The sequence below is a fragment of the Chelonoidis abingdonii genome, chromosome 1 (assembly GCF_003597395.2).
Source record: "Chelonoidis abingdonii isolate Lonesome George chromosome 1, CheloAbing_2.0, whole genome shotgun sequence".
NCBI classification, from domain to species: domain Eukaryota; kingdom Metazoa; phylum Chordata; order Testudines; family Testudinidae; genus Chelonoidis; species Chelonoidis abingdonii.
The window spans coordinates 174,561,737-174,585,821 of record NC_133769.1 but is presented as its reverse complement, the minus strand read 5'-3'; the positions used below and the strand labels follow the sequence as shown (position 1 = coordinate 174,585,821).

General features: G+C 40.4%; 2 protein-coding genes across 8 annotated transcripts in view; one reads left to right on the top strand and one right to left on the bottom strand.

Annotated features, from left to right (window-relative positions):
- The window catches only part of ARL13B (ARF like GTPase 13B), a 92,348-nt gene that overhangs the window by 41,036 nt on the left and 27,227 nt on the right, over positions 1-24,085 (bottom strand). The window lies entirely within an intron of this gene.
- STX19 (syntaxin 19) lies at positions 4,514-22,214 on the top strand. Its single transcript, XM_032795107.2, has 2 exons — positions 4,514-4,803; positions 19,861-22,214. The coding sequence occupies exon 2, from the start codon at positions 19,926-19,928 to the stop codon at positions 20,805-20,807; it is 882 nt and encodes a 293-aa protein (XP_032650998.1). The 5' UTR covers positions 4,514-4,803; positions 19,861-19,925; the 3' UTR covers positions 20,808-22,214.

Below are 24,085 nucleotides of genomic sequence, written 5' to 3'. Positions count from 1 at the left end.
TGCTATTAAGCAACATATTTCCCTGGTGTTATTTTCGTCCTCCTGAAAGTGATTATCTTTCAGTGAGAAAACTGTTACTATCTACTGTGCTTGGAGATGATGCAGAACATTTTGGAATACAAGCATAAATCAAAGTAATGTTATTTTGAACTTTCTGTAACTGCTATGATTCTATACTAAATAGGAAATCAGCAACAGCAAAGAACACTGCATAGTAGCAAGAGTTTGAAAATTACACTGATGAAACTTTGATGTGACTTTTTGAACAAAATCAACAGCTGTCTCCACAAAGGAAAGACATTACATCTGTTTGTTACATTTGAGGAGCCAAACACCATATCTCTTTTCTTCTGGAGTTTCTGTCAAAATACTAGCAATGCCAAAGCCTGTGCTGTGGACCCATGTCATTCCCGACTGGAGAAGGCCAGTGCTTAATAACCAGTTCCACTGTTGGCAGAAATTGTCAGCGCCTCTTTAAGGGCAGGTTGCCAGCTTTTGTTAATCTAAGGGTATGTCTACACTACGGGATTATTCCGATTTTACCTAAACTGGGTTTGTAAAACAGATTGTATAAAGTCAAGTGCACGAGGCCACACTAAGCACATTAATTCGGTGGTGTGCGTCCATGTACGGAGGCCAGCATCGATTTCTGGAGCATTGCCCTGTGGGTAGTATCCCGTAGCTATCCCACAGTTCCTGCAGTCTCCCCAACCCATTAGAATTCTGGGTTGAGATCCCAATGCATGATGGTGCAAAAACAGTGTCACGGGTGATTCTGGGTTAATGTCGTCACTCAATCCTTCCTCCATGAAAGCATCGGCAGACAATCATTTCGCGCCTTTTTTCCCCTGGATTGCCCTGGCAGACGCCATAGCATGGCAACCATGGAGACTGTTTTGCATTTTGTCACTGTCACTGTATGTGTGCTGGATGCTGCTGACAGAGGCAGGACTGCAGTGCTACACAGCAGCATTCATTTGCCTTTGCAAGGCAGCAGAGATGCTTACCATCCCTACTGCACCGTCTGCCATTGTAAACTGGTGATGAGATGATGGTTATCAATCATTTTGTAACATTTGCAATTGGAAATTGGTGATGACGGTTATCAATCATTTTGTACCGTCTGCTGCTGTCATGGGTGCTCCTGGCTGGCCTCGCTGAGTGGCTAATAAGAGCAACAGATTACAAATAAAACAAAAGTAGAACATGCTTTCCAGAGACTAAAACTCAGCTTAGGCTGCAATCCTTGTATGAAGCAATCTTATTCCATCTAAGCCTTTTCTGCAGTGTTTCAACCCAAGTTGGTTGACATCCTGTTTTCATGGATGTAATTGCACTGCCTAGTTACTCAAGTGCAGGATAAAAGAAGGGACCTGGTTCCTTCCCTTTATAACCCCAAAGTCAATTGTTTTTGTCCCCAGAGTCAGGATGACTCTTTGTGGTCTCCTTCCTGGGGTGCTGGCTCCAAAGTGTCTCCTATACTCTGGTTTATTTCACATTCTCCACAGACTTGTTTTTCCTGTTGACTTTCATATGTAAATAGGGCTCTCTGTGTTGAACTTACAATGTTTTATTTACACTGGAGACAGCGATAGTTGAATATACATGCTTTGGTCTGGCAGAAGACCTGTTTGTCAACTCTCCCTTCTTATAGGGTTTTAAAACAGTATGTCAGTATACATACACACAGTTCCTTATATACTGTCAGTACATTTCACCATATTAATGACCAGCATGTCCTCGGCTTTCATTTGCTACCTCACATGATATTCTTCACACATAAATACACTGGCCTCTCGCTAGAATGCACGGTTTGGGATCCATGCGCAGTCCCGTGGTAACACGGGGACCGCGGTACCATGAATTCCAGTGAAGGTAATTAAATTTGGGATCCATGCATGGTCCTGCGCTATAAGCGAATTCACGCTATATAGACAAGCGTTCTAGTAAGGGTCCACTGTACTATGAAAGCAGTGTGTTGGCATAGTGAGTGTGTCAGGGCTGAGAGGAGTTGCTGTTACAGAATATTGAACCCTTTGCCAGTTGGCACTGAGGGATTCTTGGGGACACATATAGACATGACCTTAAAACTAAACTGTAAACTATTCAGTGTATCTCCTATGTGTTTGTGTAGCATCCAGCACAAGAGACCCATGTAGAGTGACCTCACAGCAAGTGAGAAAAATCAGGATGGGAGTAGGGGGTAATAGGAGCCTATATAAGAAAAAGACCCAAAAATCGGGACTGTCCCTATAAAATAGGGACATCTGGTCACACTAGACCCATAATCCATGACTCTAAAGCATTGCCATATGTACAGGCTAGGAACTAAACTTTTGCCTAAACACTGTAGCTCAAGGTGTATTTGCATATATGGCTTCTAAACAAGATAGTGTATGGGGCATTTTGCACAATTTAAAACAGATATTCTTCAACTGAATGTAAACTGGAGATTGGGGGGTGGGAGGGAAGCGGGCAACATGTGAGAATGACAGACAATCTTGTGAGTGCCACCATGGGTACTGTAAATAGTTACTATACGACACTATGCTGTCCAAAAAGCTGGCAGGAGATGATCTGGTTGCAGGACACTATGTAGGATATTTAGAAAACAGGAAGAACCAGGAATGTAAACATTCCTTATATATTAACAGAGAAATAAAATTCTAGCTTCAGAGTTAAAGTAGGTCCTGTCTTCATTGACAATCCCTTGAGGAGAATCTAAAAAGGTAGCTTTGCAGAAATACTATTCTTATACCTAAGTGCAGCCCAGTCAACCAAGGACATCAAATATGAAGAGAAACTTCTTTTCCCCACACACTGACTTAAGCCTAGCCATGACAACTAAAAGGAAGGAGATTGTTGAGGACAGGATTTTTTAAAAATGAATGCCTGCGTTTAGGCTTCTAAGTCTGTCATTTTGCATTTGAACATGTGGTCTGGTTTTCCAAAATGTTGGCCACCCAGAATTTCCCAGTGCACTTCACTTGGAGCTGCTGGATGCTCAGAACTTTTGTAAACCAGGTCACTGATTCAGGTGCCTAATAGCAGGGGCGGCTCTAGGCACTAGCACGCCAAGCACGTGCTTGGGGCGGCAAGCCACGGGAGGCGCTCTGCCGGTTGCCGCGAAGGTGGCAGGCAGGCTGCCTTCGGTGGCATGCCTGCGGAGGGTCCACTGGTCCCACTGCTTTGGCGGACCTCCCGCAGGCATGCCACCGAATCCGCGGGACCAGGCACCTCCAGCAGACAAGCCGCTGCAGGCAGCCTGCCTGCCGTGCTTGTGGCGGCAAAATACCTAGAGCCGCCCCTGACTAATAGAGAAGGGACCCTAACCTTAGGAATTCTATTTTCCACCTCTTTTCCCACCTCTGCAGCATGGGGAGCAGGTCACTTGTTTTGATCAGTAGAGATATACCCACATAATACTTTCCCCGTCATTACAAGGGCCTTGAGCATTGATACACCTCAGTACCTCCACATGTTCTCGGCCTCAGGAACACTTTGCATCACACTGTAATACTTTGCTCTAATTTGGGTTGTTGGATTTAGGGCGCGGCTGCTGGGTGGTGTTGGTAACCTGTGACATGGAAGAAGTCAGACTAGATGATCTGATGGCCCCTTCTGGCCTTAAGCTCTGAATTTTTTGACAAAGGATTGAGGCTTCTATACCTGGCATATGTAACAATTACATAAGAAGTGAAATAAGTTATATCTGTTGGACAAGGTAAAGAGCCAGAGAAGAGGACACAGCTGGTAAAGAGAACTGATTAAGATGATACAACCTATGTATACTTGGAGCAATTATATTTTTACTGGTAAATATTGGCAAACATAGATTTCACCATACACAAACAGATGAAAAAATACTTCCATTGATGATAATCAAAACTTACAGAGGGGCAAAGTAAGAAAAATGCTGTTTGAGAACTCAGTTTAATTGAAGTATATTTACTTTGTACACTTTGACATGTGATGCTGACAATTTGTGTTTTAAATGGGTATAAGCTTTAACTTTTTAAATTCAACATCATTAAATAATTATCTGACCCCATAATTTCCCACAGCTGTGAAAATTTAAAATTAATAAAAATAAAAAAATCTTAAAAATAAAACACTGATATTATCCACTGAAATAAAAAATAAATGAAAACTGAATTCTGACAAGCCTAAGCATGTCACAACACTGGTGTACTTTTTCCTGTGTGTTATCTTTGGATTGAATTTATGAACTGAGTTAAAGACTTAAAATACTGATTGTTGCGGGGCCTACCCTTCCAAACTAGTTTTGTGAATAGGTCTGATAACCTTCAATGTAGAACTTAAATTCCTGTTCAAGGAGGTTTTTGGTTTTTATTTTGTTTTAAATGAATATTGTACTTAACAGCCACTACTGTATTTCCAGCCTACAAATACTGTATCTAAGAAGCTAGTCACAGGAACTTTCTGCTATTGGCCAATTGTAATAAAATGAACCTCCTCTAATGCAAAGCTGAGTCTCCAACCGGCAGAACCAGATTCCCCAGGAGCAAAGTAACCAGTTTGCTCTTCTACTGTACTATTACATTGCAAGGAGTCAGCTTCTCATACCACAGCTCTCCGAGATGCACCCTCCAGATGATTATTTAAGAACTAGGAGGAGCAGGCATGCAGAAACTGTTTAACAGAAAGGCACTCAAGACGCATTACTTAAGCAAATGGTCAAAATCATACTTTTCAGGATACACTGAAGTTTACTCTTAGAAGTAGGATTCCAGCACTGAGGAACAAAACAATACAAGACTGCCACCAGCACAGGACTATAAGGTAAACAGTTGGTTTTATTTTGCATTAATAGTTGCAAATATTACAGAAACAGTATCTAGTACAGTTTAAAATGAAATAACTAAGTGTGAAGATACACAAAATAGTGGATGTCTCCCCTGCTCTGAATTTGATCGTGCTACTAGTAAATATGCTCAACAGTTTCAATGCTCATGTATATGAATGCTAATCTGTGAGACAAGTTTTAACGCATACACGTATTTTTCTGGAAGTGTGCCAGAATCGCCTTAAAGGAAAGGACTTGCTTTTAATTTTCCAAGTAAGTAGAATCTTTTATTAGAAAGCTCATGTTTAAAACTGTGAGAGACATACACCAAAATGTACTTGAAGTGATATACCGGCAGAGTGCTTCTCTCAGTTTGTCAAATTAAGTTTACCAAGTGAAAAACTGTATACACAGAAGAGCATGCTTATTTTATTTTAATTTTATATTAAGATACTTGGGTTTCTCTTAAGACTGCATATTAACATATTTACTTCCGCATATGTTAAAGTTAAAGCACTAAAACTTAGATCAATTAGGATTTTTATGACGACTAGAGCTTTTGAACTTTATTTGAAGAGTCATGGGAAAGGGAGTGTTTGTGTACATTTAGTAGCACTGACATCATGCATCTGGCATTTAAGAAAAGTATTGCCAATACATAGACAGGCATTCAGTCAAAAGTTCTGTTCACCTATAGACAAAATCTGAATGCCTCAAAACAATACAAAATAACTTACTCGTTCATTTGCCTATTTCTAAAATGTAAGAAACCTGAGCAACAGAAAACAAAAATCTGAATGCTACCTGCTTTTGAAATACAAATGGTGATGATTTAGTGGATTGATCCATATTTGGACAAAGGACACTTTCAAATTAATGTAAGGCTGCACATTTTCTTATTTATATTTCAAGTTCCATCATACATGAAAGGATTTTACAAAATCAATTTTACTTTTCTCTATTTTATTGCCTCTCTCTCAGCCTGGGTCAAGAGCCACTGATTTTCATGCACAAGCACAATGCTGCAATGTAAATACTGAAGGAGTATGTTGACTCCTATCTTGCCAATGGATTTCTTTAAGAAGTATCATAAAAACATTCCTATGTGGAATATTTTTTGTAAAAGTCTGACTACACAACCTAAAATTTTGGATCCAATTTGACCTGACAAGATAAATCATGTATTGCCTACAAATGTGATTTCTAATTGATTCTAAAGTCTTTGTACTGCCCAAAATTCTAATAAATACTGCCCATCAAAAATCATGAAGAGTGAAAGGTACCACAAACTCAGAAAATGTACAGTATCAGAAATAATAGCAATAGCAGAAGTAATTCAATAGGAATGGATTTCCATGAGCAACAGTGGTTTCATGTAGAGATCATGGATACTGGTCTCTCTCCCCTCAGCCAAGGTAGGGTATTAACCAAGATTCTTACCATACAGCCGTGGGAAAAACAAAGGAGAGGTATGTTCATGCATATGCACAAAGGAGATCTGATCATAACAGTGATCTGCAAAGGATAAGCAAGTCAGTTATGCTTTTCTGCACTTCATGGTATATAGAGAAGGCCTGAATTTATTAACTGTATTAATAATTAATAGTTAAAATAAATTTATGTATTAAAGAAAAGTGTGTTCAATTTGGTTTTATTGTTGCTTATAACATTAGAAATTCAGGTCTTCTCTACCCTGTTCTTCCCCGCAGGGCCATATGGACAAGAGAATGACCTACTCCTACTAATACCGGGAAAGTGAAACCTCAGCAATTAAGACAAGAAAGGATTTTTATTCCCTGTTTACATTAATGCCTATTTAACTCAAACACCTGACCTACAGTTGAGGGGAAAGATTTCTTTAGATTGCACATCCTTTCCCCTTCAACTAAGGGTTTAGTAAGCTCCCACTGCAATTTTTTAGTCTTCCAATGAAATCTCTGGCAAACTCATGGAAGACAAGACTATACTGATGGTATTTCTAACAAACATATAAAAACCTCACACTTTCAGTCCTTCTTACATATTACGAAGGACCTAGAAAGCAAGACTCCTTTGACTCCCATCTCTCTTTGCAGGACACTTTTAACAGATATTAACCAAGTAAAATATCACAAAATGAAAATAGCTATCTAAAACAGATTTTTAGCTGTAAGTAGTCTCCCAGCCTCTATTTCCAAAGTAACAGACTCATTTTACAGTATGTTCTGGATTTGTTGAGAAGTGAGAGTCACATAATCCACAATGCCTTTTTTGTATTTACTAGTAAATTGGCACTGGCATTTCTTTCTCAAAGACAGTGATTTATACTACTTTACCTCTCAAACTGGGACTCCCATTTAAAATAGTGAATTATCCTGAAAAACTGATGGCACAATATGCCTTGAAGTACGGTGCTGCAGTACTATCCACCTACTAAGGCAGGGTCTCAAACATGCAGCCCGTGGGACGCATGCGTCCTGCAAAGTTATTTTCTGTGGCCCGCGAGCTCCTCACAGCCCCCAGCCACCTCCAGCATTTACCTAGAGTGGCTCTGGCCCGGCGTGCACTGGGGGCACGGCAGCCTCCCTGCCTGTCTGCCCTGTCCCCGCGCTGCTTCGGGAAGTGGCCGGAACCTGGGGAAGGAGAGGCGCAGGGGCGTGTGTGTTGATGTTGCTTCAGGCACTGCCTCCAGCAGCTCCCATTGGCTGCGGTTCCCCGTTCCCAGCCAATGGGAGATTCTGGGGGTGGTGCTTGAAGCAACAGCAACACACCCGCCCCATGCCCCTGCTCCCCCATGTTCCAGCCGCTTCCTGGAGTGGCACGGGAGCAGGGCAAGCAGGCAGGGAGCCTGCCCTGTCCTCAGTGTGCGCCAGGCCAGAGCCCGCCCCCCCAAGTTCCTCCTGCAGTTGGACCCCCTGCTGCACTCCTCCTGCACCCCAACCCACTGCCCTGACCCCCTGCCGCACCCCTCACCCCATCTGCACCCCACACCAACTCCCTGCCCTGAGCCCCCTGCCGCACCCCTCCTGCACCCCAACTCCCTTCCCTGACCCCGTCACACCCCTCATCCCTCCTGCACACCACCCCACAACTCCCTGCCCTGAGCCCTTGCCACATCCCACACCCCTACTGCACCACCTGCGGGCAGGGAGGGGGCAGAATTGGGGTGGGGATTTCAGGGAAGGGGTTGGAATGGGGGCAGGGAAGGGTTGGGAAAGGAGTGGGACCTCATGGAAGGGGTGGAGTGAGGGTGGCGCAGTTGGGGAGGTGTCAGTAATGCAGCCCTTGGGCCAATGTACTAGTCCTCATGTGGCCCTCATGGTCATTTAAGTTTGAGACCCCTGGTGTAAGGGGATGGAATGAAGAGTTTGTACACACGCATTTGGAAGGAGATTAAAGAGAATCAACTTTATCTAATTCAAGATTCCCCCAGCTAACTCCATCACCTCTAAATATAGGGTATACTTAGAAATACAGCACTCTCTCTCTGTGTTATATTTGTAGCCATGTCTAGTGCAGCTCCTCTCTTAGGCTACCACTTGAAGTAATCATGATAATGACAATTCTAACTTTTGTTTCACTTAGAACAACTTATCCTGTGAATCATTCCCACCTCACTTCTGAATCCTATTTTCATTTACTGGGAGTGTTTTTTCAAAGCTCTCCATTCTGCACTATTTGAATCATGACTGCCCGATCAAATAGAATCTATCCAGAGAGAACTCTGAGTTCACAACAAGGATTCCAAAGTTCAGGCTGAAGGGCAGACAGACAGTAACTGGTATTTTTGTATGTCTATGCACAGGATTTAAACTCAAGAGGGGTAGCCGTGTTAGTCTGGATTTGTAAAAAGCAACACAGTCCTGTGGCACCTTAAAGACTAACCGATGTATGGGAGCATAAGCTTTTGTGGATGAATATGCATTATATGCATCTGACAAAGTGGGTATTCACCCATGAAACCTTATGCTCCCATATATCGGTTAGTCTTTAAGGTGCCACAGGACTCTGTTGCTCTTTTACAGGATTTAAACTATATGTAAACACATAATAAAGGAGGAGGAACTGAAAACCTTCCACAGACAAGTGTCAGAGGGCTAGCCGTGTTAGTCTGGATCTGTAAAAGCAGCAAAGAATCCTGTGGCACCTTATAGACTAACAGACGTTTGGGAGCATGGGCTTTCGTGGGTGAATACCCACTTCGTCAGATGCTGGCTCATGCTCCAAAACGTCTGTTAGTCTATAAGGTGCCACAGGATTCTTTGCTGCTTCCACAGACAAAAGACTGAAGACTAAATAATCCAGCTCTAGCCTTGTAGAAATTAGATAATGGGATATAAAGCCTTTCACCTGTAGCTCATTGGATTCTATTTGACCCAGATCATCTGACAGCTAGTTGGGTGGCCAATGTAAAGTGAATTGGTGGGTTTGGGATATTTCCTCTCATAACTGTGTCCATAAAAACTTGTCAGCTTTGTTAGCAGTAGCATCTCAGGGGCCATTGGTTTGTTTATCATGAAGGTTTAAGATCTCTCTCACCCCCAGAAACAGAGCAATGCAGAAGGTTACACTACTACTGCCTCTGCTATACTGTACTTGGACAGAGAGCTTGATTGTGGAGTCAGCATACAGTTGACGTGTGCTCTTTGCACAGTGCAGTTCTTTTGATAAAAATCCTGAAAGTTGTCTGGAAAGCTCTCTCACACTTTAGTAAAGCACTGTTTCATGGGTACAATGTCAGCATTCTGGTCTGGCAGCTGTGAAATGGGACCAAGCACTAGTCAGGAATCTACAGAGTATGAATTTTTAGTCTTCAGTTGTATAAGTCAGGAGAGCAAACCTTGAACAGTCTGGGTAGCTACCAGATGCCATAGAAATGAAATGCATTGATTTCACCCATCTCCCATGCTGCCCGGCTTCATTGCCCTCAAAGTATAGCAGTGTCTGAGCTTCCAAAATAGTCACCATTGCAGCCGAGGTTTGCCTAATTTTCATTGGGGGAGTTTTGTGATTTGTAGTTGTGGTATCACATTTGCATCAACAATCAAGTAAAGGTGAAGCTACTTCATTTTGTAGCCACAAATGAACTGAAGAAAGGTCAGCATCTCCATTACTCATTTTGAAAACCCTGCCAGTTTTTTCAGAAGGGGCACTGACAACGTTAAGACATTTTTAAAGTTAGGATGTTAGCTATGATAAAAGCCACGTTAGAAACTTTAAAAATCTCCATTCTCGTTTCTAATTAGGTTTATCCATTCCCATTACACAGCTTGCCTATTTCTGCAGTTAGTAAAAAGAGTGGTTTGTCAGTCTGGACTTCCAGGTACAGTGTTCATTTAACATCAAGAGGCCACCTCCAAGCTGTTAGTGTTGATTTCTGGAAGTCCATACTGCATGCACTTCTCACTTTCCATTACCCAAAGAAACAGTGAGATACAGCACAACTGCTATCTGTACGCATGGGAATTGTGATAATTATTATTATGGCAATGTTTAAAATAAAGGATCCAGAACTCGCAGGTTTCTAATCCAAATCCTGGTTTTGCCAATGACAAAATGTGTACAAGATACTTCATTACTTATCTCAGTTTCCCCAACCATAAAGAGATGCAATAAACCAGGTACCTCACAGGAACATGTGGAGGATCAGCTGTTGCAGAGCACTTTGAAGACACAAAAGCTTACACAGACTATGACTCGCAACAGCCCCATTTCTTCACATTCCACTAATGTTAGTGCTTCAGCCCATTCTCGACCCTATACTATCTCACCTGCTCACATTCCCCTCCTTCACCCAGCATCTCAAGGCTAGCAACCTACAATAATTCTCATTCTTCCTAGAATATAATGGCCTTACAAAATTCTGCAGTTCCCTCTCCTGGAGTTTACCAGTCCCTCAGGAACCCTCAACCCCTACTATTATGTCTAAAGAAATCACTTTTTCCCCTGTCCATCACATCCAGAACTTCCCACTCATCCCTCACACTCTCAAACAACCCTCTCATTAATGCCACTAGCCCTTTCAACTCTTAAGAAAGCTTGTTCCTTGTTTTCCCTTCACAACTGTCTTCTAATCCGACTCCCAGTTTCACACACAGCACCCAATACCACCACTTCGCCTCAAAACCTACTCATGCTGATCACCAAGTATCTAAATATACAACCTCGCACAAATTCACCACTCTCTGCTCAAACTAGAGCCCTATTCCAGGCACCTTCTATCAACAACCCTATCAGGAGTCAGTGGCAGAGCTTACCTGCAGCAAACTAGGACAGCTGTATGGACAAATAGCCCCAAAAGCACTTACTACAGTATGATCCCAGTTGGGTGTCACATTCTTAATGTAAGCCGCAAGCATCAGATTTCTAACGTCAGCATTACTGCCCACTACTCATTACTTTTTCAACGGACAATGATGTTGCACTAAAAACATGCAGTGTAGCTTAATACACTATAACAACCTTCACTTTATAAAGCCTATTCAAGTGGCTATGTTTTTTCAGGCTGAACAACCTTCACAGAATCCCTCTGTTTGCTACATTCCTTTTATTGCACAACATATAACACCCAGAGTGTTTATAGTGAATAATTCAAATATACACAAATGCATTTAAAAACAGAAGCTGGTCTAACTGGACTGAATTTGGCACAGAAACAGAAAATATGACTTGTTTCAATACAATTTACAAATAGCTATTTTTCCATGAACATCAGCTCGTTTAACATTTTAAAGCAGTGACTTTTTTTAATAGAGGAAATATTCATCAAGCCTGCTTACCATTTGATAAACAAAAAAATGAGCCTGCATATCCTGTAAGCATGATGTTTTAAATTAAAAAAAGAAAACCTGTGCCTTGCTTCTGTATCTACTGCAATGCAGCATTAGGGGTAACCTCATTGGAAGATTCTACAGCAAAACGTTGAAAGCATAACAAATTGTTCTCCAATTTCGTGAGAAGATACACAAGTAAAGCTGTTGAATAAACTGAAAATTCAGATCTAATCTAATTATTCCCATGTGGGCCAAAAAGTATTTTAACAATAGACATTTTAAATGTTGCACATCTCACTGAGCCTATTCTTGTACTACTAATACGAGGCACTTAAGAATGACGACTTGGACTCCAGACCACACTACACTCTTAAAACTCTGCTCACAGCCACTGTGCTCAAAAGCGACTGTCATGCAGGGTTCCTCTCTCTCATATAGTCTATAGCAGCGGTTGGCAACCTCTGGCACGCAGCTCGCCAGGGTAAGCCCCCTGGCAGGCTGGGCCAGTTTGCTTACCTGCTGCATCGGTAGGTTCAGCCGATTGCAGCTCCCACTGGCAGCGGTTCACCATCCCAACTCAATGGGGACTGCAGGAAGCGGAGTGGGCTGAGGGATATGCTCACTGTGACTTCCCGCCATCCCCATTGGCCTGGAACGGCAAACCATGGCCTGGGGGAGCCGTGATCAGCCGAACCTGCCAACGTGGCAGGTAAACAAACTGGCCCGGCCCGCCAGGGTGCTTACCCTTATGAGCAGCGTGCCAGAGGTTGCCGACCCCTGGTGTATAGTGTTGTTTCTGAATATGGTTGTAATATAGCTTGGAACCATGTTAGAGATGGATACCAACTGTGTTTACAGCCATTCAAGGCTGCACTGTGTTTGACTGAAAATACTGAGCACTTAACACTGCTTGTTTTGAGCCATAGCATAATGAGGCTACCAGCAATTACACAATCTGTCTATCCCCCACTTCAATTTGTCAACTGTATTTATCTGAAACATCTGACTTTGCATTTTTCTTAGTTGCCAACACACTGACAAGCTTAATTGGCAAGCAGTGTCTGCAGGCAACAGCTAGACTGAAAGGATGTAAGATATGGAACTAACGGCTTGGCTACACTTGGAAATGTGCAGCGCTGGGAGTTATAGCTGTGGTCGTACAGCTGTGTAGGAACAGCGCTGCAGTGTGGCCACACTAACAGCTACAAGCGCTGCAGTGTGGCCACATTTGCAGAAATTGCAGCGCTGTTGGGAGTGGTGCATTGTGGGCAGCTATCCCAGCGTTCAAGTGGCTGCAACGTGCTTTTCAAAAGAGGGGGGTGGGGTGGAGTGTGACAGGGAGCGTGGGGGAGACAGAGAGAGTGGATTTTTGGAGCTGACACTGTTCTCAGTTCCCTGCCTTGCAAGTTCTAAGGACTGGAAGATACACAGCATCTACCTTCAATCATTTTAAAAGTTTTGACCCTTCCCTCACCCCTCTCTTATTCACTAAATGCAAATTATGCACTCCTAAATAGCCTTCAGACCACATAAGCAGCTGCTCAACATGGAATCCCCCCTCCCCTCTCTCCTCAAGCAAACAGCTGTGAACATTCCAAAGCAATTCCCCTGCCTCCGCTTGCTCGCTCGCTGGAGCAAAGAGCAGCTGTGTTTGTTTTTTTGATCAGTAGCTCTAAGCTCGTAGTTCAGCCATTCTTCCGGTTTGTTGTGGACAGGAATTCTGGGATACCTCTTAATACCCGGGAGGCCAACAACAGGGCTGTTGGTGTCCACACCTGATGAGCAGCGCTGCATCACCAGCGCTGGAATTGCTACACCCCAGTCAGACCAGGTGTACAGCCAGCGCTGCAGCTCTGGCTGGGCTTTCCAAGTGTGTACACATAGTGAGTTGCAGCGCTGTAACCCCTTCACCAGTGCTGCAACTCTCCAGTATAGCCAAGCCCTAAAAGTTTCAATTGCTTTCATTCCATTACCACTAAGACTAAAGTAAAAGCACAAAGTCGTCCAATTATTAATTGCTACTTAAAGTATTTTCCTCTTAACTCTGAGTTTAATATTTGAACACTAATTGCTCAATCTGTGAGCATGTAGGGTAAGACAGGAGACTGGTATTCTGAATATTCCAGTACACAGTTCCAGGATATTCATACACTATCACTACATTTTCCTATAAGGAAGCGTGCATTCACAAATTTGAAGATAATGTCACTCAAATACATGGAAACTACACAGACAGTTCTTTAAAGATATAAAGATATACAAAGATATACAAAATCCAAAACTACTGTTTTTCTGCCATTGCATGTTTACACTAACAGTGAGTTGGCAGCCAACGCTCATTATGATTACAACTGGTTTTGAAGGGATAACATGGTGACTGCTTGTTTTAAAGTTTTCCAACAATTAACTGCAAATCATTCAGCTTCACTAAAGCTCTATCTTGCCACCCTCCACCTACCACCAATGGTGTACCCTTATAACTTGCCTTTTAATTATAGGCTTCTGAAATCATACTAAATTAACATGGGTCAACAGATGTGTTAGGTTATGCTAAAACAGATTTTCAGGTCACTTCTCTGAAGTTTTGTTCAGCACTCCCGATTACTTTCACATGCCCCAATCTGAACTTTCCCTGGAGCAGTCTAAATGGTGCCAAGCAATTCTGAAACATTTCAAAAGAATGTTATTTTTAACGAATCATGTCTCCTACTAGGGGCAGATGTACAGTAAATTAAGCTATGCTAAGGAATTATTGCAACAACATGAATACATCATACGAGGGCTTCTTTGTTTGGGCAACATTTTCCAGCAGATTAACAGACTTGCCTGATCTTAAGTCTCTCTACATTACCAAAACACTGAACTGCTGGATTTGTTGGCTCTTTGAAAAATATTACATTGTATCACAAAAAAACTACAAGATAGCAGCAAAAAAACAAGAAAAATCAAGGAGAGCATGGGGAGACTACAATGCTAGGATACAATATCTATCCTTACTCCAATTACTTATGGCCTGCAGCAAAAAGTCTGAACACAGTTTACATTTATTGTTGTGTTTGATTTCCTGTTAAATCTTCCTGTGCACAGGCATATTTAAGAGTTTGTTGGAAATATATTCATAAGTGTTCAGTTTCATAACTTTTCATTATGCAAACATATATTTAGGGACCTTAAGTGTTGACTAGGATCAGAGAAACTACAACTGTACTATTATTTAAGGTGTTCACACTACAGTGTAAATATGTACAAAAGGTGTTTTGCATACTGACAATTTATAGGAATCATTCCTTTGCTGTCATTTTGTGTGTCACCACTTGGATGCTATATAAGCACACTGAACTTGATTGTTAAAGATATTGATTTTTTTTTTTAAAAAAAAATCAATATATTAAAAAGAGTTGTCCTGTCACTACCAAAAAAACAGCAAAAATGTTACTACATTCTACTAGTTTTCACTTAGTAATTGTGGAGGCAACTCTTTACGCAATAATTCTAAGCAATTTTGAATTATGTGAAGGTTATGGAGTTGAATCTTGGCAGTACGATGGCGAACTCTGATAACATTAAAGAAGGGCTTTAAACATGTAACTCACTTCATATATTCTAACGTGTTCTGATCTAATTGGTGAAGTTCATCTGAAAATTAACCTTGTGCAAAAGGTACACTTCAATTAAGGGTGGTGGGAACATTTCAAGATAGAACGCACTTGAACTCTCCCTGTTAAGTCTATAGGAAGGGAGCTGTAGTGTCCCAGTCTGCTCAAATTCTCCATTTTTGCCACCACTGAGAAGTTTAACGCAAAGGTAAAGGTAAAAGAGTAAACCTATCTAAATGCTAACTGTTAGAACATTCAGGTCATCTCTGTAGACACAATGAAAAGGATTTCAGAGCCAAACAAGGGACCACTGTGTATAGTTATATAAGGACCAGTGAACAGTTTACAGTAAGTTTTTTTATCATTTATCCTTTGTCACAGCAAGCAGTCATGACCTCTATAGGTAAGGATGCACAGAAGTTTCTTTTACAACTCCATTATCAGATGCTTCTCTCTTTCTTCAGTCTTCACCTCTTTCTTTGAAAATTTTCCATTCTTGCTTTTTGCCCGATAAGTTTTTTGGAAAATTTGAACAAAATCTTATTAGTCATTTTTGAGTTCATGGGGGGGGGGGGGGGGGTGTTGTGTTTTTCTTCAATGCACATGATGAGAAATTTCTACCAGCCAAACTTTAATAAAAACAATACAACAACACTAATTGGTTGATATAGGAGTTCACATTCCAAATGTACATACCTGTTTTGCTGACTAGACCTAAGGTTCCTGATCATTCACAGAAAATATTATAAACATAATTTAACCCAGAAGTAATCTACCCTTGGTAATCTGTTGCTCTGTTACATCTAACATAGATGTATCAGGTTGACAACTCGTTATCCTGACAGACAAAGCAGCATTTTGGAATCAACATGAACAAATTTAGACATTAAAGAAAATCCTAAATTGGTTTAGATTAGATATAAACAATTTATATGTATATAGAATATATATTTCCCATTCAAGATATAAACAATTTATTAAATAAAGTCACTAACTTCACATTAAATGATGCTTGTGTAATTTACAGTCCTAAGTGTAAAAAGAACAGGAGTACTTGTGGCATCTTAGAGACTAACAAATTTACTTGAGCATAAGCTTTCGTGGGCTACAGCTCACTTCTTCGGATGCATGTAGTGGAAAATACAGTAGGAAGATATATATAGACACAGAGAACATGAAACAATGGGTGTTACCATACACACTATAAGGAGAGTGATCAGTTAAGGTAAAGCTATTATCAACAGGAGAGAAAAAGAACTGTGTGTAGTGGTAATGAAAATGGCCCATTTCCAGCAACTGACAAGGAGAAGTGAGGAACTGTAGGGGGTGGGGGGAAATAAGCATGGGGAAATAGTTTTACTTTGTGTAATAGCCCATCCACTCCCAGTTTTTATTTAAGCCTAATTTGATGGTGTCCAATTTTCAAATTAATTCAAATTCAGCAGTGTCTCGGAGTCTGTTTTTAAAGTTTTTTTGTTGTAATATTGTGACTTTTAGGTCTGTAATCGAGTGGCCAGGAGAACTCCTAAGTGTAGTTATCTTCGGTTTATAATTTAAATATATCCCTAGTCTCAGATCTAGTATAACCAATGTTTAATTCCAGAAAAGTTTCAGAGTCATGTTGCAGAAGTCCTCTGGAAAAATGTTTGGGCTGACTAAAGCTCTGTGACATTAAAATGAATTTTACATCAGTAGCTCTAAATGTAAGGTCATCAGGTACTATACAACTTTCTCATATTATGCTGTACTTGCACAAATATCCTGAACTAGACAGTTACCCCAAGTCCTATTCCAGAGTGATAGCTGGGAACTGAGATGCTACTGTAAAAACAAGCCCATAAATTATTTTCTCCTTTGATGGGGAGTGCAGGGGTAGGAAGAGGAGAAGAAGGCTTAATAGCAGTAGTAGTGAAACAGCCACAAAAATGCCACTACATTAAAACATGTTGATTCCACATTTGAGATACCAGCCCATACAAGGTTTTCCACCACACTGTTTAAGATGACCACTGTTTGAAAGCCCCTATGAGTCTGTGAGCCCACAATAAGCACAAAGAACACAAGCAGTCATATGGGGCTCTGCTCTGTGTAATGACCCATACAGTATAACATTTAACTAAATACTTTAAAACTATTACACTCCAAAGACAGTGTAAGCTAAAAATTCAAAGAAAACTTCACTCCAAGTGTGCTGTTTTGTTAAAGTTGCATCAGACGTTAGTTTAATTCCCTTTCAAAATCCTGCTATAATTTTTTTGAAGAATGGTGGAGGGCTGATGATAGGAATAGGCAACACTGCTGAAGCTGATTTTTAGTTGTTCACAGATGACAGAGTAGACAGGCAGAGGAAAGGGTGGAATGCTGCCTCTTCAAGATCATTTTGAAGGAGCAGCTGAAAAGACTACAGTAAATTCATTTTCTAAGGGACTAATCCTCTAACAGTCTACACACCTTACATACTTACATGAATGAAAAATTTCATACATTAAGATAATTAAAATCAGAGTGCTGTACCAAATGAAAAAATCAAACAGAACTTAAATCTCTTAAAACACACCTACTACATGGCACTTACCCACTTCCAGAAAGAGAAAATGCCACAATGCCAGGCTTCAGAGGACAAAATATAGACTATACTCATTTCCCCTCAATAAGTCTTTGGATCAAAAGACTTGCTTCTTTTTCGATCTGAGCTATAATTATTATATTTTGACAAACTCCCAAGAGATAGTTTCTTCCAACTTTTTTCTTCCTTACATATTACATGGTTGTTCTTTTAATATAAAAAGAGAAACACCCAAATTTAAAAAAAAATACTTTTATTTTCCAGGACTCTACTTATTCCACTGTTGATTTGTTTATGTAACAGCCTGAAGATCATTGTTACAATTCAAGATGACAGACAACAGTGCAAAGGTCACCAGCCATGAGTGTGCATGTTTGTGTAACAACAACTCTCTGATAAAATCTGCTAAATACATTAAGTTTTCAAAACCAAAGCCTTCTTCACAGTAAACTATTTTAATCTCCAATGAATTATTTTATATTAAAAATAATCCATTTAAGAATGATCAGACATGAACTCCTTGGAAGCCTAGTTCAAGGTTGTCCCATGTGTCATTTGAAAGATAAATTCCTCAGATTTGCAGTTAAATCCTAGTTTGTGCTATAACCTAAGTATCAGAAAAACATGACTATTTTTAATCTAGATAATCCTCAAATGGCTTCCAAGTACCTCCTTGACTATATCTGGCATATTCTAGTTAGGTTTCTATGTTTCAAATGAAAAGCTTGTGGAGTAATGTGGTTAGAAACTAGAATCAAATTCATTTTCCATTAAAAATTATAGAAGAGACTCACAGAGAGGAAGAGAATATATGATGTCCTGGTCTGATATAAACCTTATTAGTTTGAGATGGCTTTATTAGTCGCATGTAGTAGAACTATAAATATGTTAGGCAGGTACAGTAGAACCTCAGTGATACAAACACCTCAGGAATGGAGATTGTTCGTAACTGAATAAAATGTGGTTGTTCTTCCAAACGTTTACAACTGAGCGCTGACTCAATACAGCACTGAAACTTTACTATGCAGAAGAAAAATGCTACTTTTAGCCATCTTAATTTAAATGAAACAAGCACAGAAACAGTTTCCTTACCTTGTCAAAAAAAATTTAAACTTCTCCCTTTATATTTTTTAGTAGTTTATGTTTAACATAGTACTGTACTGTACAGTGTTTGCCTTTTTTTCCCCTCCTCGTCTCTGCTGACTGATTGGGTACTTCCAGTTCCAACTGAGGCATGTGGTTGACCAGTCAGTTCGCAACTCTGGTGTTCATAACTTTGAGGTTCTACTGTAATTCTAATAAAGACAGAGAAAACCTTCCAACTATACTACCATGAATGCTGTATGCACCAAATACAACTTACAGAACAATAAAGGAATTTTAAAAGTAGCTACCCTTACTTTAACTATATAGGCCTTGGGGGGGGGGGGGGAGAGATTTCAAAATCATGTTAAACAAAAAGGCCTAAAATAGTTTTTCCAAACAAAAACATTTCACTTTTTAAAGTCTAGCTTGTAACAACCCAGGGCTAGAAATTAAGTGTTGTGTGGCCCATTGGGAAGCTGAGAATGCTATAAAACTCCTGTTTCTAATCCTGCAAATTCAGAGCTACCCTAGTAGGAATTTCACCTCACACTCCAAGAATTCATATTAAAATGTAAATTATTTGAAGACAATTTTTTTTTCAAACATGCCCTACCTTAATTTTCTAATCCACTTTAATTTCTAGATATCAAACCAGAAAACTACTGCTGGCACAGGACTGAATAGCCCATCTTGGGCCTCAGGCCAGTGTACATTTGGAGAGTAAGTTCTGCAGTGAAAAGGCAGAGATATGCTCTTAACTAGCACCTGTTTGAAGCAAGTCAAAGGCTTGGGGTTTTACAGCATGTCCGAATGGAAGCGGATTAGTGGGCAGGGTGCAGGTGAGGCAGTCAGCAATACATGTTAAATGCAATTTATCAAATAGCTGTGATCACCAGACACAAGGTATATTTAGTCTGATGTTCATCTTCTCCCATTTGCTGCTTCTTTGACATCTTATCTCTGTGCACAGGAATAGGTCCTCTGCCATCTGCATAGCCGGTGTGTGTGCAGATAATTGCTAAACAGGGATTTTTTTGTTGTTGTTACATTTAGGATTACAGTGACATCCACTCATAAGGAAAGGAAGATAGCTTGCTGTTCCTTGCACAACGGAAAAAATGAAAGACCGCCTTCAAGAACTTAAACTGCGAGCAAAAGAACTGCAGCTAGCTGAAGAGAACAGCTGTGTGGCTGAGGTGAAAGACGACCACCAAGTAGAGTTTGAACAGCAAGCTATTATTTATGAGAAAGAGCCCATAACTGAGAGGCACCTAAATGAAATCCAGAGACTTCAGGACGAGATTAGTAACTTGGCAGAGGATGTTCAAAAGTTTGGTCAGCAGCAGAAAAGCCTCGTGTCCTCAATGAGAAGGTTCAGTGTTCTTAAAAAGGAGTCCAACATTACAAGAGAAATAAAAATTCAAGCAGAGCATGTAAGTAAATGCTTGGATGAACTATCAAAAACAGTGAAGAAATCTGAAAGTGAACACGGGCCATCTTCTGCCATTGTAAGAATCCTTACATCTCAGCATGCGTTCCTTTTCCAGCGTTTCCAGAACACCATGCTTTCATACAATGATGCTATAACAGCCAAGCAGGAGAAATGCAAGACATTCATTGTCCGCCAGCTTGACGTGGTTGGGAAAGAGGTCTCCGAGGAAGAAGTGAATGATATGCTTCAACAAGGAAAATGGGAGATTTTCAATGAAAATCTGCTTACTGAAGTCAAAATCACTAAAGCTCAACTATCGGAGATTGAACAAAGACACAAAGAACTGGTCAATCTGGAGAACCACATCAAAGACTTGAAGGAATTGTTTATCCAGATCTCGCTTCTGGTGGAGGAACAAGGGGAAATTATCAACAACATTGAAATGGGTGTAAACAATACTCAAGATTATGTTCAAACATCAAGAGAGAAGTTTAGACTTGCAGCCAAGTATAGAAAGAAAAACCCTTGTAAAGCAATATGTTGCTGGTGTTGTCCACGCTGCAGATAACAAAAAGGGATGATTCTCAACATTCACAGGCTACTGTTTTGCCAGCAGAACTTTTGAAGCCGTTCTGTGGATTCCATTTACACTTCAGTTTGTCTCTGTTTACTCTCCCCACCTCGAGGGCTCTTTCCTTCTACTTCTGTGCATCTCACGCTCAAAAGGGGAAAAAAAATCCTCTCTGTGCTCCTGCAAGTGGCTCTTCCTGGCAGAACTAGAGAAGTAGTACCTAGGGATTCTCAGCAGTTTGTCTGCTTCTGATAGGTTGCGGCAGAAGTGTTATATTGGAAGCACAGATGAAGCAGAGGAAGTGGAAAGATCACCTTTTCTGATCCTACCAAACCAGAGTAATCCTGCTTTAAAAGAGGTTGTCCAGTGGAGCTGATGGATTATATCACACTGGTCACTGTGATATAAACACAAGGTCTAGGAGGTTCCGCCAGTGGTGCTGGGAAGTATTAACAGTATTGCAAAGCCAAACATTCAGAAGTCATGTGTCGGGCCCCCAGAACCATGAGACTGGCTTAGTTATATTTTAAAAAAAAATTAGTTTAAGGTTATTTTTATTTGCCTTCTGGTTTTTGAGCTTTCAACTTGCACCTGAGTCATGTTTTCAGGCTTTTCTCAGCAGCTATGAGGGCAAGCAACTTTTTTTTGTCTTTAAATTTGCAAGCTGAGATATCTAATCACTTTTCTTCAGGAACTGAGGCTTTAAATTAAAATATCATATATAACTAAAATCATGATAAAAATCACAAGTGTTGCCAACTGGAGAGGGAACCACGCACATTTCTCCATTTATAAAACGTATGAATTATATCTCTGTCCAGAGTGAATGTATGTGTTTATGACGTGTAATTAATGTGTTTAGATATAAACTATTTAAATATAAGGACTGAACCAAACAATTCTAAATTATTAAGGTAACCATTGTTTTCTGAAAGTGTGAATTAGAGAAATATAGAAACCTCATTCAATGGCTATGCTGTCCATATTTTACTCTATTCCCTCGCTCAAGACTTTCCCTCTCTCCATTCCCACACAGAAAGATCATTATTCACTAGTTCCTATTTAGCAAGGTGGGTATTTAGAATATACCAGTAAGCTGCCAATCTAGTCAGGTTTTTCAGTCTTCAGTTAGTTAAAGATCTCAGATCACTTGCACTTCAAGACAAGTATTTCTTAAATTCAATTAACCTGTAAAGTTGCCAATTTAGTCTGGACATATTCCTGGAGGTTTCATCACATGACAAACTTTAATTAAAAATTACTCTTTAATTTCTGGAGACTCTGGGATGATCCTGGAGGGTTGGCAATCCTATGCTGGAAGCAGTCAGAGCAGCAGAACTGAACTTACATCAAATATGCAAGAACATGAATATTTCCACATAAAACTACACTGAGAATGTTACAACAGTAAGACCATGAAAAAAGCATTCCATGTGCTGTGATACCAAAATACAGTACTGTGGACTCAAAAAGAAAAAATTATATATATATATATTCATTCCCTGATGGTGCCTATGTAGCCAAAGTGACATGAATTAATTCTCCTTTTTAAACTTCAGAATCTATATCCCAAGATTTTAAACTTCTGACAAATTAATTAAAAAAAAGTATGTGAATTTGCCTTTTAAAACTATGTTTATGATTAAACAATCAGACATTACCTCTTCATCCACTGCAAACCTACAATGGAGTCCAACCCAGAAATGGTAGCAAAGATTAGATAGGAGCCTAATGCAGAGGTCACTAAGCTGATTTTTCCTTTTGTATCAGTCCCCCTCAAGATAGATGTACGGTTGGACGCTCTTCGGGCCCCACTTGCACCAGGCGCCAGCCATGTTCCCCTCATCCTTTTATCTCTGTTCACTTTCTCTCTCCATACCTTGTTTCTTCTTTTAAGCATATTTGCCTTTCGATTTATAAAATTTTGTTTTGCTCTTTCTGGTATTTTTGTCCCCCCTCCCATCCTGCCTAAAGAGTTATGTGCTGTGGTGCTCGGGTCTCTTGGAGCCACAAGGAGCTAAGATGAGAAGCAAAGCTTGAGCTAGCTGAGCCTGCAGCCTTAGACACTTAAGCTGCTCCAAAGGACAGCTGCATTAGGAAGGCCGAAAGTGAAGACAAATTACTTTTGAGAGGCAGCCCATTGCTTTACCTACAGCTGAAGTATTTCTGCAGTGGGAAGAAATAGGTGACTCTGGAGTGCTAAAGCTGTCCACATCCCCACTGCTGTCTTCCTCCTCTGCTCAAGGTCCCATTTGGAATGGCATTGCACCCTCCAGCTTTCAAAATGCTAGCCTACAGCAATTCTAATTGAGAATCCCAATGAAACTGAGATAAATTAGTTCAGGAAAATCTTGGAAACATTTCCAAACTCCCATGGGGCATGCTAGAATCCAGGCAATCTAGACACATTCAGAGTGGTCAAATCAAAGCCTACTGAAATTCTGAGAAACTGGACTTGCTAGTTTTCTTGATAATTATGCTAGAATTTTATCAAGTCACTATTCGTGCTCATAAACTCACAGAGAGAACTACTAAATTAATTCTAAAAGCTTACATTTATCTTAGAAACATAATGGAGCAACTCCCCACTCCAAATTTAAATTATAATCCAAACAAACCTGTGTCAAAGTATTATCAGATGCTTGGATTCCAAAGTAACCCTTAACAGAAAAATTCTTTGAATTCCTCCTTTGGACACTAATGCACAATCTGCCAAGATTTCATGTAAAGGTTGTGATTACAGAAAGCAACGTCTATAAGATACAGACCTACATTTTAAAAGCAAAAATGATTTGCGGTACTCAATTTGACACACTTGAGTGCGGCCTAACTTCCAGAAGGTCCTTCTGAAAATCAGGCCTCTTTAAATAAGTCTCAAGTTCAGCAACCACAAACTGGGACATCCAAAAACATTAGTGAAAACACACAAAGTCTAAGTGGGCTATGATTGATCGATCGATCGAAAGATCTATCTATCTAATCTACCTGTAGTCCGTCAGCATTAAGATAATATTTATCAAGCTGAGTTTCAGGCACAAAAAGCATAAGAACTTTTTTTTTCTTCCAAAAGCTTTCTACTAAAGCAGAACTTTCTATAGCGATGGTTTTCAAACTGCGGGTCGTGACCCACTACTGGGTCGCGGAATGGAAGGCACTGAGTCACGACGGCTCTTGTCAGCACCACCGACCAGGTCATTAATAGTCCCATCAGCGCTGCTGCCCGTCTAGGACAGACTAGTTCCTACCTGTTCCAACACAGCGCTGCGGCCTGGAAG

Bases quoted from the DNA above. Each gene is read 5' to 3' on its own strand.
- STX19 (XM_032795107.2), top strand. From the start codon at position 19,926: ATGAAAGACCGCCTTCAAGAACTTAAACTGCGAGCAAAAGAACTGCAG.